The 15,801-nt window shown below is 39.9% G+C and overlaps 1 protein-coding gene across 2 annotated transcripts in view; it reads right to left on the reverse strand.

Moving 5' to 3' along the window:
- Positions 1-1,231: 1,231 nt before the first annotated feature.
- The window catches only part of LOC143037529 (uncharacterized), a 36,917-nt gene continuing 22,347 nt past the window's right edge, over positions 1,232-15,801 (reverse strand). Inside the window, exons 12-18 of one of the 2 annotated variants that reach the window (XM_076205908.1) lie at positions 15,150-15,290; positions 12,533-12,681; positions 11,870-12,106; positions 11,508-11,622; positions 10,498-10,638; positions 9,326-9,523; positions 1,232-3,875 (exon numbers count right to left, since the gene is read on the reverse strand). In XM_076205908.1, coding sequence (XP_076062023.1) covers positions 3,474-3,875; positions 9,326-9,523; positions 10,498-10,638; positions 11,508-11,622; positions 11,870-12,106; positions 12,533-12,681; positions 15,150-15,290 — 1,383 coding nt within the window. In that variant the 3' untranslated portion in view covers positions 1,232-3,473. The remainder of the gene's footprint in view (positions 3,876-9,325; positions 9,524-10,497; positions 10,639-11,507; positions 11,623-11,869; positions 12,107-12,532; positions 12,682-15,149; positions 15,291-15,801) is intronic. The other variant, XM_076205909.1, reaches the window with a different exon arrangement.

A 15,801-nucleotide genomic window follows, 5' to 3' on the forward strand; every position in this document is an offset into this window, starting at 1 on the left:
AAAAAAGTGTGCTCATCAATGCGTATAAACGAAAGATACTAAATTTCGTTCTTTACGAATCTGTAACAAGGATTTATTTTATCACATGACATCGACCATTTGGACATGATCAAAACGATGGAAAATCGAGAAAATTGCAATTCACTGCACAGTTATGCACGTCCTATCCAAAAAACAATGGCAGCTTTGTGTTTAGATTCATCGATATACATAATATAATCAAGATGGCGACCCCTATTCCCAACTTTTGTAGCAGATGACTCGTTTTGGTAAAATAAAAATGCCGAACATGAAAGAGAAAGAGAGGAGTTTGAATGTGTTTGAGATGATATGTCTGAGAAGTATGATAGGGGTTACTAGGCTAGATAGAGTGAGAAATAAGGAGGTGAGGAGGAGAACAGGGGTGGAAAGGGAGCTGGGAGATAGGGTTGATGGAAGAGTATTAGGATGGTTTGGACACATGGAAAGAATGAGTGAAGAAAGATTAGTAAAAGAAGTGTGGAAGGCGGAGGTGGAAGGAGTGAATATGAGGGGGCGTCCTAGGATGAGATGGATGGATGGGGTGAAAGGGGCTTTACAAAAGAGAGGAATGTCTGTAGAGGAAGGACGGGAGAGGACAGAAGATAGGGGTGAATGGAGAAGGGTTGTGTATAGATGAGGCTGTGATGCATGAGGGGGAGTGGGTGGGGGATGAGGAAGTATGTATGAGAAAAAATTTGACGCAGCCCGAAGGGATTTCTCCCCGTCTTCTCCTTTCCTGCATGAGGGGACGGAGAGGGGGGGGTCGCCGAATTTATGAAGCGGCCTTGCTGTGGATGTGCTGTGTCTTGCGACACTGCTTCTGACCCAGGGCAGTGGACAGGATGCAGGGATGACCCGTCATCCAGGAGGTGCCAAGATAGGAGGGAGGGAGGAGGGTGGAGGGGAGTGGAATATATGGGAAATGAAATGGGTGGGAGTGATTTCTATGCTTTTTTCTTTTTGGCTACCCCCTGTGTAAGGGGGAAAAAGCCTTTGGTATATGTATGTATGTATATATCATTACATGAAGATGACAGGTGAAGAGCCTACATCAGGTGTGTAGCACCTTTGCCCTTATGAGCTTGGACTGCTACGAATTGGAGAGGTGTGCGGGATTCGAACTCATAACCAAATAAATGCAAGATCAGAATGCTTCCAATTATACTCCCAGTGCATTGGAAACCTGACAGGGATAAAAGAAAAGCTCATGTATGTTAAAAGTGAATTTATTTGTGCCAGTCTTGCTGTATGACTACACATAACATACATAGAAATATATAATAAGTGGGGCCAATGACAAAATGGATACCCATATCACAAAAATATTCCACAACAATGCTCCTCCATCACACACCTTCAGGTACACCTTTACTTTAGTTATAAGATCTTTGACTTTTATAGGTACACCTTCACTGTAGTTACAAGATCTTTGACTCTTTTTAAAGATATACAGAACATTCACATGATCATGATTTACTGGTACAATGGATATTTGAAATGCATAAATTTATAACATAAATAAGTGATGATACGTCAGAGTGTACAGTACTTCAGGTACAGGAACAACAATGGGTTCCCACTAGTAGTGGTCCTGCAAGACTGATGTCAGAGAATCATCTTCATGCTGCCCATCTTCAAAGCTTAACCCCTTCACACCTTCATTTGGAGATTCCGCTACAAGGGGACTGGCACTTCATCTCTGGATTGGAACCAGGACCTTTATATCAATTTCAACTGTGTTTCCTCCATCTTTTTACATAGAGAACTGACAACCTGTAACTGCTCCCCTTTTAATAATATAAGTCAGTGACACAGACACTGTCTTACATGTAACACAACAATAGTTCAAACTCTTTCTGAAGACCATTGCCAGCCACTGTGGGGCTGCAGATTCCCAGTATGTATTTACCTAGTTGTATATGTGTGTGTGTGTGGGGGGGGATGGATGAACATCCATCATGTTGAGATGGGAGGGGATTAAAATGGGTTTTAATGTGTATAAATGGGTATGTGCTTTGCCTTGGTTACCTTCCTTATATGGGGGAAATAGTTTTTGGAGTATGTATCTACCTGTTGTATTATACAGGAAGGGAACTATGCTCATGGTGATCCGTCTTTGTATCTTTCTGCATGTGGTTGTGTGTGTGTGTTTTAAAGAGACAAGGATGAACATCCATCCTCAAAGTGTTGAGATGGGAGGAGATCAAAATGAATTTTAATGTCTTTGACTTGGCCACCCTCTTTATATGGGGGAAATTAGCCCTTGGAGTGTATTTAGGGATGAAATGGGTGGGAATGGTTTTATGTCTTTTTGTTTTTGGCTACCTCCCTTATAAGGGGGAAAAAGTCTTGGTATATGTATGTATGTATGTATATATATTTATATACCAATGCAAGGCTGATTGGCTTCAACCCATGGGGAAAAATACATGGAGGTGAATTCCCAGTACCTTAACTCTCTTCCATTTAGTTGTCTTTTATGACATGCATAGGAACATGGTGCTAACATTCTTATTGCCCCAATACAGAAACATTAGGCAAGAAGAGTGATAAAGAAGATTTAAGAGCAAAGACAAGGGATAGTAGAAGATAAAAAGTGTCTCAGTATTCTTCTATACATGGTTATTGGTCTCCATACATGAAAGAATACAGCATGATTTTGGTCCATAGAGGTGTTACTAATGTCCTAATTAAACATAACTGTACAGCCAATACCCCAGTGTGGAGGAGCTTGGCATTAGCTATAGAGCTTTTGCTTTTGCACTGGGGCAGGTACAGTGGGTGGGTGGTAGGGAGGGAGGGTAGGAAATATTTTCAATTTCAACAACTTCCTTTTAACCATAAAAAATATGACACTTCAGAGCTATGGATAATGTTTTAACAAGAATCTTACTTGATGATCTGGAGTATATACAAGATATTACTGTATGATGCTGATATAACCACTTCCCAAAATCATTCTGATGATCAGTGTCTTATAATTGGAGATGATTTCCATTCAAATGAAAATGTTCATCCAAACATTTATAACAAATAACTCTAAAAGAACTTCAACAATGAACTGCTCTCACATATTCTCCTGGATTGTGTGAACATAACTTTCATATACATAGTATAACAACTGTACCATAATGCTCTTTTTATAATTATGCTGTTATTAAATAAATTGTTGAGGATACTGTTTGGACAAGGGAGAATACTGAATTACTAACTGCCTTACAAAAACTGCAACACACTTTCCTAAACCAACAAGTAAATAAGTACATAACAAGTACATAGCCTGTACAATAATAAGAAATTCAGTCTCTCTTTAACACAGCTACCTGAAACATCTCTCCCAAAATAAGGCTTTCATTTTCTAATACATTCTTCTGAATACATGTAGAACTCTTAAAATCAATAGGATTTTCATTCCAAATAATACTTTGAAAATGTTTCTTTGTGTTTGGTAATCATGTTGAGAAGTTGTTCTCTAGGCAAGCCATGGGCTCTAAACGAATTTCGAAGTGTACAACACCACTACCGTCAGCAACTCCTTGCTGTTGGGGTGCCATATGTACTAAACTATTCTGATCCAAACCAGCCTCCTGACAAAGTTGGGTCCCATCCTCCTGAATTTGGTACAAGGTTGTAGCATGCTGAGGAACCATGGCCTTGTCTGGTTGTTGTATATCAGTCACAAGTGCCATGTCTAAAGTAGGAGCACCTGGAAGTACATTCATGGAAGCTGGTGCTAGTTCTTGTTCTGGAAGATTTGTGAGCACAGGTGGCTCTTGCTCCTGTTGTGCTTTTGGCTGCTTTTTGTTTTGGCCTTTGGAGTGATTTTGCCTCTGGTGAAAGGCTTCCTGATGTATCTACAAAACATAAGAGAATTCAATGAATATTGGTTAAAATCCTTCCATTCTTTAATAATATATATACATCAAAAGGCTTCTTTCCCCTTATAAGGGAGGTACCCATCCATGGCATACACCACCCCGACCCATCCCAATCCCATCCATCACCCATCTGTTTCCCTCCTAACTTAGCTCCTTGTGAATAAAAAGTAATTTTCCATGCTTAGAGCCTAAATTGCTATAACCAATATTTCCTAAATTTCTCATATGTAAGCTTGTGACTGCATGGTGGATAGGCACAGTAAGATAGGATTCACAATTGTGCATGTATGTTTATATGTATGTATGTATGTATATGTGTATGTATGCATTCACCAAGTTAGTAAACAGCTGGAGCTATGCTCATGGGGTCCCATATCAATATCTCCATTTATCAAACTCTGACTTAAAGAATTCATTGATGTTGTTGGACTACATTATACCTTCTTCCAACTTGTTCAACAAATTGACACATCTATGTGGAAAGCTGTGCTTTCCATCATCTTTTAAGCAATATGTCTTACTTCATTTTTTTTCCACACTAATGCAATACAGACAATAGTACAGTTTCTTCCCAGAGTGATCTGTGAGAGGCCCCAAGGACCATTGCCAGCCACTGTGTGGTTATTGGTTTCCAATCTGTGAAACACAAACCAACAATTATTATTACTGTCATCATTATTATTTTTCATTATTATTACTCATCTTCCATTTTATAATGGATGCTCGCTGGCCAAACAGATCAGAGCGTCACTACTTGCAGTGGAGGTCTAAGTGATAGTGTTTTGAACCCTGCCACCAGCAAGTTGGACCAAGGGTATGATCCATTAAATTCCATGCTACAAATTACTCTGTAAGGAGCACCATCCTAGCCTCCTAATAGGGTGCATTCACAATGTTAAACTGAATCATTATCATTATTCATCTTCCATTTTGTAACTTCTTGACAATCTCTTTTTTGCTTTGATTCATTTCCAAGATTTTGCATTTCTTTACATTGAATTTTATCTTCTACTTCTGGCTCGATTCAAAAACCTCATCAAGTTCTTCTTGTAACAATTTAAATCCTCTTCACCTTTCACTTCTCCGTCTGGGGTATTGGCTGCTTGTTATTGTGGCAAAGTAGCAATTGTCGATACTTTAGGGTCTATATGGGGCGCCCCTACGGACCAGAGCCACACATCATTTTGTCTATGATAGAAGAAATTCTGTTCATAGAGAAATGATGACACTTTTATACTACGACTGTCCCTCCGTTATGCTGTCCCCCAACCCCTTGTTGCTGTCCTGTACCATTTCTCTGAGTATTCTCTTTCTGATTGGGGGAATTCCCTGTGGTGGGGGAAAAGAATACTGCCACCAAGTTTTCCCACTTGGATCGTAAGAGGCGAGAAGAAAGGGACGGGGAGAGGGACTAGGCATCCTTCTCCCTGTAGCCCCAAGGGGCAATTACCTAAAATGAAAAGAAAAGGCATAAGGGGTGCTGGTGGGCCTCGGGCCAGCACCCTAAGGTTTGGGTCTTTTAATGTGCGTGGATGTGGTACAGATGAGAGTAAAAGGGAAGAGATAGGTAGTATGTTTGTGAGAAGAAAGTTGGATGTGTTGGCTTTGAGTGAAACTAAGTTGAAAGGGAAGGGTGAGTGTATGTTTGGGAGTGTAAGTGGGAGGTTATCAGGAGTGAAGAGAGGGCGAGGGAGGGAAGGGGTGGCTATTCTTGTAAGTGAGGAGATAGGTAAAGGGGTAGTGGAGTGGAAGGAGGTTTCCTCAAGGATAATGTGGATGAAGGTGAAACTGGGAAAGGAGATGTGGGTCTTTGTAAGTGCATATGGGCCTGGCAGTGAGAAGAGCATGGAAGAAAGGGAGGCCTTTTGGATAGATTTAAATGAGTGCATAGAGGGTTTAGGAAGAAATGTCAATGTAATAGTACTGGGAGACCTTAATGCTAGAGTGGGAAATGGTTCAATCGATGGAGTGGTTGGGAAGTGTGGAGTTCCAGGAGGGAATCGTGGTGGAGAGTTGATGGTGGAGGTGTGTCTGGAGGGAGAGTTGATGATAGCAGGTGCGGTGTTTCGGAGGAAAGTCAAGCATAAGTACACATGGGAGAGGGTGGTGGAGGGAAGGGTGGTGGATAGAGCGCTGATGGATTGTGTAGTGGTGAATGGGATTATGATAGGAAGAGTTAAGGATGTACATGTGCTAAGGGGAGAGGGTGGGGGAATATCAGATCATTTTTTGGTGGAAGGTAAGTTGAGAGTGGAGGATAGATGGAGAAAGAGGAAAGGGACAAAAGGTAGGGAGGTTCTTAGAGTGAACTCCTTGAATGAAAAGGAAAAGGAGAAGGAGTACGAAAAGAAGCTGAAGGAGGAGTGGGAGGGAGTAAAGGATAGAGCAGAGATGGGTGTGGAGGAGGAATGGGGATGGTTCAAGGAGGGAGTCTTAAAGTGTGCAAGGATGGTGTGTGGAACAAGAAGGACAGGGGGAAATAGAAGAAAGGGTAGTGAATGGTGGGATGAGGAAACAAAGAAGGTTGTAGAAGAGAAGAAGCGAGCATTCACAGATTGGTTACAAAAGAGGACAGGGGAGTCATATGAGATGTACAAAGAAAAGAAAAGAGAAGTAAAGCAGAAGGTAAAGGAGGCAAAGAGGAGAGCAGATGTGAAATGGGGTAGGAGTATGACAGAAAATTTTGAAAGTAATAAAAAGATGTTTTGGAAAGAAATTAAGAGAGGAAGAGGAGGCGAATCAAGTAGGGAAGAAAAGGTAAAAGGTACAGATGGAGAGTTGATAATGGAAGAGATGGCAGTGAGGGGAAGATGGGCAGAATATTTTAGGGAGTTGCTGAATGTGAAGGAGGATAGGGAAGGAAAGATAGCTGCAGTGGGAAATACGAAGAAAATGAGAGTGATGAGTGAGGAGAATGGAGGAGAAATAAGGAAGGATGAGGTGAAGGCAGTTGTAAAGATGATGAAAGCAGGTAAGGCACCTGGTCTGGATGGATGTCATGCAGAATGTCTGAAAAAGGGAGGTTCAGTGATGGTGGACTGGTTGGTGAGATTATTTAATGTTTGCTGGAGAGAGGGTAGAGTACCGGAGGACTGGAGTAGTGCCTGTATAGTTCCTCTTTACAAGGGAAAAGGGGACAAGTGTGAATGTAGTAATTTCAGAGGGATTAGCCTGTTGAGTGTAGTAGGGAAGGCTTATGGGAGAATCTTAATTGAGAGGATTAGGAGAGGAACAGAAGGAGTAATTGGTGAGGAACAGTGTGGATTTAGGACGGGTAGAGGTTGTGTAGATCAGATCTTTGTGGTAAGACAGATATGTGAGAAAGCTATAGGAAAGGGGAAGGATGTTTTTTGGGCTTTTATGGATCTGGAAAAGGCTTATGATAGGGTAGACAGAAAGGCACTGTGGGAGGTTATGCAGATTTATGGGATAGGAGGAAAGCTTTTGGGAGCTGTCAAGAGTTTTTATGTGAGTAGTAGAGCATGTGTTAGGATTGGAAATGGAGAGAGTGAGTGGTTTGAAGTAAAGGTGGGACTTCGTCAAGGATGCGTTATGTCGCCCTGGCTGTTCAACTTATACATGGATGGGGTGGTGCGAGAGGTGAATGCTAGGGTAGTGAGTCAGGGATTGGAGATGGTTAAAGAAAATGGAGAAAAGTGGGAGGTGAGCCAGCTGTTGTTTGCGGACGACACTGCGCTTGTGGCAGGGTCAGAGGAGGGATTGAGGAAGCTGGTGGCAGAGTTTGGGAGAGTATGTGATAGAAGAAAGCTAAAGATAAATGTGGGTAAAAGTAAGGTGATGAGATGTACAAGGGGTGAAAGTGGCAGTAGACTGGAAGTGAACATTAAGGGAGAGCGACTGGAGGAAGTGGATAGTTTTAGATACTTGGGTGCAAGTGTAGCAGGAAAAGGTGGAGTGAAGGTGGAGGTAGAATGTAGATTGAGAGAAGCGAGTAAATGCCTTGGTGGTTTAAAGAGTGTAATGAGAAATAGACATTTGGGAATGGATGCGAAGAGGAGACTGTATGAAGGAGTGATTGTGCCAACAGCACTGTATGGGGCAGAAACGTGGAACATAAGAGAAGAAGAGAGAAGGAGTTTGAATGTGTTTGAGATGAGGTGTCTGAGAAGTATGGTGGGGGTTACTAGGCTAGATAGAGTGAGAAATGAGGAGGTGAGGAGGAGAACAGGGGTAAAAAGGATTTGGGAGATAGGGTTGATGAAAGAATATTAGGATGGTTTGGACACATGGAAAGAATGAGTGAAGAAAGACTAGTAAAAGAGGTGTGGAAGGCAGATGTGGAGGGAGTGAACATGAGGGGACGTCCTAGGATGAGGTGGATGGATGGGGTGAAGGGGGCTTTGGGGAAGAGGGGAATGTCTGTTGAGGAAGGAAGGGAGAGGACGGAAGACAGAGGTGAGTGGAGAATGGTTGTATATGGATGATGTTGTCACTGCATGAGGAGGAATGGTCGGGGGGGTGGGGGGTGGGGTAGTATGTGTGAGTAAATTTTGACGCAGCCCGAAGGGATTTCTCCCCGTCCTCTCCTTATATGCAAAGGGGGACGGAGAGGGGGGGTCGCCGATTAAATGAAGCGGCCTTGCTGTGGATGTACTGTGTCTTGTGACACTGCTTCTGACCCAGGGCGGTGGGCAGGGTGCAGGGATGACCCGTCATCCAGGAGGTGCTCAGATGAGAGGAAGGGTGGGAGGGGTGTGGAGTGTATTTAGGGATGAAATGGGTGGGAGTGTTTTTATGCCTTTCCCTTTTTGGCTACCTCCCTTGGAAGGGGGAAAAAGCCTTGGTATATGTATGTATGTACCTTTCACTTTCTTCATGATCTTGGTATCATCTCCAAATAAGTTTGTATAGCTGCCTAAACTATTCATAACATCACTGATATACAGAAGAACATTAGTGGTGCCAGAACTGAGCCTTGTGGTACCCCACAAGTCATCTTTTTCCAACTCACCATCTCTTCTTTCACTGCTCTTTGCATACACTGAGTTAGCAGTCCAAGATAGTACCACTACACCACCAAGCAGCTCTGCACCAAGTGTGATTCACCAGTCTTGGATCACAGATGGGAATTGTGATTCAAATATTATCCTCCTGGATGAGAGCTCAGAGACTATATATGGCTAAATCTAATGGTAATACTGTGACTGTACCCTCCCCTATACCAACTCTTGCCAACCAGAGTTAGAGTGCCAGCTGGCAGTGCAACTATGCTGAAATTTTCAGCCCTGGGGGTACTCAAACTCAGATCACTGAATCAGCAGTCCAGAGTGGTACCACTATACCATCAAGCCATGGAAGTGTGTTAATGTGTGTGCGTGTGTGTGAGAGAGAGAGATATAGAGAGGAAGAGGAAGAGAGAGAGCATAAGAGAACACTTAACCAATCTCAAGTACATCATGACCTACCTTAAGTGTGTCAACTGATGCAAACATTCTAGGGCACTGTATACATTTGACATAATACCTCCTCTGCTTGTGTGTTTTCAAATGAGCATTCAGGTACTTAACAAGGGCAAAAGTTCGACCACACACTTTACAAAGATGGTATGGCTTTGACTCATGGACAGGAGTATGACTGTTGAGGGCTGAACGGGTAAGAAATACCTGAAATGGTGAAATAACACAGCTTACTTCCTACATTTTAACAAATGACTCCTTTCTACAGTACTGATTCAATCTAGTTTCTATTATAGGGACTCATGCACTAACCACCAACTGAACTATCTGGATTTCAAAAAAGGATTTTGAGAAAACTTTAAACACAACTAGTGACTGCTCCCCTCCTTGTACTACTTTCTGTTAGTGATATAGAAACAGTTGCACATTTATACAATAGACATCAGTCCAATGTTTCTTCCCATAGGTATCTAAGGGAGGGCTCGAAAACTACCATTATTTGCTTTGCAGTTGCAGGTTTCCAGTCACCATAGAAGTAAAAGAAAAAAACTGAGCTCACCCATAAAATATATATATATATATATATAAATATATATAAATATAAAGTACAAGAAAACAAAATGGCTGGAGTACACTGAAGAAGTAGAAAAGGACTTAGCAAACTCTGACTTAACTCAATATTCATCCATAGATAAAGCCATAGAAAGGAACATATACACCATGCAACAAGTAAGAAATAAATCTCTAAAGGTTATAGAAAAAAGATACAACCCCACTACACACCAAAGACAGAAATTTTTTTTATAAATAAAATAGGAATTCCTTCACTATAATTTTGCCACCTTCTAGGTAACCATCACTGGTCCCAAAAGTTATAGAAACTATACTATTAGTCATTTAGTCCCTGGCATGCATGCCACTTTAAACAGGGGTACTATGGAAAGGTAGCATGCTAATGATCTGGAATAGAATCCTACTACTCTAGTGTGAGCTCTAAATATACACTAATTCAGTGAAAATTGTAGCAAACTGATTAAAATTACTATAACAGATACTAACTAGATTTCTTTTAGGAAAAAAAATTCTTAAATACAATTAGGTAAGTATATGCATTTGTATGCTTGAGTACATATCCTACATTGACAACATGAAACCAAATATCCTTATATTATTTTTCCTACTTTGCCACAATGAGAACATGGGTGACGATTCTGGTCAGGTGTTGGATGATGACTAGGCATGTGATTCATATCCAGGTACTGCTTTCTCTTAAATGTTGCTCCACAGATCTTACATTCATATTTCTCATTACTATGTTGTTCCTAAGAAATCAAATTTGAAAACATACATAATTAATACAGATAGAAAATATGTATATGTAACAAGTGTAATGAATTTCCACAAAATACTAAACAAAATATTACTGAACCAAAAGAGATTCTAATTAAATACAACCTGCATGAAAAGTATGATTAACAAATTCCAACTTCAAAGATAATCATATGGCAAGTTCATGAAGAACAACCATCTGATAACTTATATTTCATTTGCCAAATATATGAAGCAGCCTTGCTGTGGATGTACTGTGTCTTGCTGCATTGCTTTTGAACCAGGGCAGTGGACAAGAGACAGGGATGACCCTGAAGAAGGAAAGGATGTTGGATCGGATTGGAATGGGTGGGAGTGGGTGCATGCTTTCTAACTTGGCTATCTCCCTTGTAAAGGGGAAAAAGCATTTTGTATATAGATGGATAGACACTCATTACTATTCTATCTCTTGGTTTATATCCATCTATATACAAAGTGCTTTTTCCCCCTTATAAGGGAGGTAGCCAAGTCAGAAAGCATGCTCCCACTCCCACCCATTCCATTCCCATCCTACACCATTTCCTCCCTCTCATCATAGCTCCTCATAGATGAAGGGTCATCCCTGTCTCCTGCCCACCTGCAAGACACAGCAAGACATTCTCCACTCAACCCTATCTCCTGACTTCTTCATTTCTTGCTCAGCAGACACTTCCTTCTTGCTCAAAGCCCCTTTCACCACATCCATCCATCTCATCCTCAGTCATCCCCTCAAGTTCACTTCATCCACATCTGCCTTCCACACTTTTTACTAATCTTTCTTCACTCATTCTTTCCATGTGTCCAAACCATATCCAAATGTAACATTAAATCAAAAGCAACATACCTTTGTATGTCTTTTAAGATCACGCTGTCTCACAAATGTTGCTTTACAGTGAGTACATACACATGGGCGGGATCCTTGATGGATACGTCTATGTTCACTCAGATCTCGAACATATCTATAATGTTGCAATAAAATACTATAATACTTTATCATGATTTTTTCTTCTTTTAGCTAGCCTATTAGCTACATTAGTAAACTGTATACATTTTAACCTGGCTATTGCCTAATGCTTCCTATGGTCTACACTACAGTAAACAGGTAAATAGTATACTATCAATTAATCCCTCAATTATGATTAGATATTCTGCACATATTATTCTAGATACTGGCAGACAATACTTTCCAGCCATATACAGTTTTACCTGAAAGTTTTGGAGCAGTGGTCACACTGATGTGGTTTGTCCTGAGAATGTGTCAAGAGGTGAATCTTCAGGTTGCACTTCTCTACAAATGCAGCTTGACACAAATGACACTTATGGGGTCGAATGCCTGTGTGCACTTTACGATGCCTTTCCAGTTTAGTTGAATTATAAAAAACTTTTTGACAATCTGAACACTCATATTTAGTCTTTACTATAACTGTGTCCATTATATTTTCTCTGCAATAAAAGAAAATAATAACTTATTATTCCAACACATACAGTGCAAAAAAAGCTCCTTTCATCATTCTGTGTGTGTGTGTGCTTACCCAATTGTAGTATAAAGGAAGAGGATCAATGCTCTTTGGGTCCTATCTCCTACCTTCCAATTTATCATACCTAACCTCAACTTCATGTACAGTTCCAACTTTATCTATATCTTTGATTTTCAATTACATCATGCATACACACATACATATACCAAGGGCTTTTTCTCCCTTACAAGGGAGGTAGTCAAATTCAAAAAGCATAATTCCACTCCCACCTATTTCATCCCCACCCACTGTAACCCCTACCATACTTCTCAGAATTAACAAATCAGTTTTACTAAAATACACCAATATACCAAAATGTACATGAGTAAAGACAAAAGCTGAATATCAATACCTCTCTTCTTTGTCCTTGGTTCCTGCCTTTCTTTTTCGTTTTTTAGTATTCTTTACTGAATTAACTGGGGTCCTTGTAAGACTTTCTGCTTGTAAAATTTCTACTGTAACTTTCTTTGCTGATTCTCTGTCTTCTGGCACAACTTCAACCTACCCAAGAAAAGCAGATCAATATATTAAAACCTATGACATGAACAGAAAAGTGCTGGACATTTCTATCCAACTGAAGCCCCCCCAAGTAACTGGCCACAGGCACTGGTCTGAGCCATATGTCACTCAGAGAGGAGATTTTGTTTTATTTTGTTGTCTGGATACTACATAGCCCCACACCAGTGGTCAGCATCCCATATAGCTAGAAGAGCCATTTTTTAAAGTTTGATAGAAAAAAAATTGTACTGTTGGAGCCACAATACAGTCTCATAAACCTAAATCTACAGAACCTCCATAATATGAGAATGAGAATATGCCCTACTTTAAAAAAAATTCTAATTATAGTTATATTGTTCAATTTACTTATACTAACAAAATGAAGTTGAATAAAAATATATATCACTTTGCCTGGAATGTTTTACAAATTTACGGTATATGATGTCTTCATTTTGATGGAATAATTATTTTATGAAAAGCTTCTGGAGCTACACAAGTGGCCTGAAAGAGCCACATGCGGCTCCTGAGCTGCAAGTTGCTGACCACTGCCCCACATTAACAATTCCTAGACAACAATATAATGTATATTCTCTAAATGACTTATGGTTCCACCTGGAGGTTGTTACCAGTTACCTGAAGGCTGCAGGTATTCTGTAATGAGTAGAGCAGTGTATAATGAAATATTCAGTGTCTTCTGTGTGATGGTTGCATCTGGAGCACTTGGAATCTGTAGCCAGGTCAATTCTGTATTACTACTCTTTAAATGCAAGGTGACAACCTAAATACAATTGTGCCAATATAGTTCTTACTTCTCATAGAAGTGATTCTTCTTCTGGACTGATGTTTGAGGAACCTTAGTGAAATATATGATTTGGAAATTTAATATAAAGTACTTGTTAGTGCTAAGATAAGAGGGAGGGTGGAGGGGTGGAGTGTATTTAGGGATGGAATGGGTGGGAATGATTTCAAGCCTTTTTCTTTTTGGCTGCCTCCCTTGAAAGGGGGAAAAAGCCTTGGTATATGTATGTATGTATGTACTTGTTTTGTGATCATAGTGTATATGTTTTTTTAATGATGTGTTGTGGGGTGCTGGGAGCAGGAAACTGTTCATGCTTGAATAGTACTTTGTTGAGGTTATTATTTTTTATTGTATTTAGTGGACTGTGCTTGTGTGATATGAGAAGTGGCATGGTTCAAGAGGACTTGAGCAGAACTGTGTGCCTATTATTTTCATGTACTGCTCTATTAAGGTTGTTTTAGTACAGGGAATTATTATTCTTAATGCTTTAGTTTGCAAGGTCTTTAGGCTGTTTTCCTAATTGCTGAACACCTTGCTGTGGAAACATAGTTAAAAGCAGTTCTTGAGTTGTTGGAGTACAGTGATTAGTGTTTCTGCTGTTGAAATCCTATACCTGCTACTTTTGAGGCACTCCATGCCAGACAGGTGAAGATGCCAGTACCTCAAAAATATATGTTCTTTGATGACCTAATTTGGTCAAACTTTGGACAGTGATAACTCATTTGATGGTTTTGGCATTTTCACTTGTCTGGCATGAAGCACCTGAATTATTATTACCCTTTGATTTCTATGGAATGGAACCAAGTAAATATCTGGAAATGAAAAGGGCTATATAAAACAGCTATCTAGGGATAAATACAAAGAAAAGACTGTTTGAGTGAGTGATTGTGCCCACAGCACTGAGGGAAGTAGAGATTAAATTTGTATGTGGCAGAAAGGAAGAGTCTATCTAAAGAAACACCATGTGAGGATGGAGCCTTTATTTGTAAGACATTTCACTTGTTACAGCTTTATCAAGTATATGATACTTGATATTTTTGATAAAGCTGAAACAAGTAAAATGTCTTACTAATAAAGGTTTTGTCCTTTCATGGTGTTTCTTTAGATAGACCTGTTGGCAACTGCCAATTACATACAGAAAGGAAGTCTTGATGCTTTTGGGACAGAGTGAGAAATGTGGAGAGACAGAGAGCAGGGGTGGAAAGAAATCTGGCACAGAGATGACAGAGTACTGAGATGATTTGGGCATATGGAAAGAATTAATGAGGAGAGACAAGGAAGATGTGTGGAAGACTAAGAATGAGGTGGATGGGCATGTAGTGGGTTGCTGAATGTAAGAGGAATGTCTGTTGATCCTTTTCTCAATTCCTGACACTCTACCATTAACCTAATATGTCAGGTGAAGGTAAATTGTAGAGTGCGGGTAATTATCAAATCTCTTGGGAGAATGAAGCGTTATGAGAAATATATATCTGAAGTGGAGATTGTGCCTGGGGCAGAATGTGCACTGCATGGGGCAGAGAATTGGAATTTAAGAAAAGCAGAAAAGAGAAATTTAAATGTATTTTAGAAGTATGATGGGGGTTATGAAGATGAAGAGTGAGAAATGAGGTGTGGTGAGTTGGAGAGTGGGGGTGGAAATGGACCTGGTAGATAGGAATACACAACTTACTTTAATGGATGGGTCTACTTTTTCAGATAAAACTTTTGGACAATCTTCTTCCCCTAACTTCTGCTTTTCTGATGCTGCAACTGCTGCTATGGTAATCCCAGAGTTTAAACTATCACTGTTCTGCAGACTTCTCTGCTGAACCTGAATATAAGAAATTAAGATGACTAAATATATACTTGTAATAACTAAAAAAGAACCTTGTAAACATTCTAAAATTAATATTACAAATGTGATCAAGTCTAAAATTCAATTCAATACCAAGTTATCTTACTCTTGGTTCCTTACAAAACATAAGCAAAATTTATATCTACAAAATATATAAGAATAGTTAACATGATTTGGATAATAGAAAACTGTACCATAGTACCTATAACAGCTGATACTACAAACTTACATTCCAGCATATTATGAAAAAAGAAAAGAAAAGAAAAAAAAAAAAATCTATATGCCAAAGGCTTCTTTCTCCTTGTAAGGGAGGTACATAAATCAAGACATTAACCCACTTCCACCCATTCCACTCTCATCCACTACCCTTGTTTCCCTCTTATCCTAGTTCCTCATGGAGCATACATAATATACAAACATGCACAACACATATTGATATGAAAAATATAAAACAAAAATAAAACCAATACCTGTCGTTTTTCATACA

The sequence above is a fragment of the Oratosquilla oratoria genome, chromosome 22, assembly GCF_046742065.1.
Source record: "Oratosquilla oratoria isolate Oo_2021 chromosome 22, ASM4674206v1, whole genome shotgun sequence".
NCBI lineage: Eukaryota > Metazoa > Arthropoda > Malacostraca > Stomatopoda > Squillidae > Oratosquilla > Oratosquilla oratoria.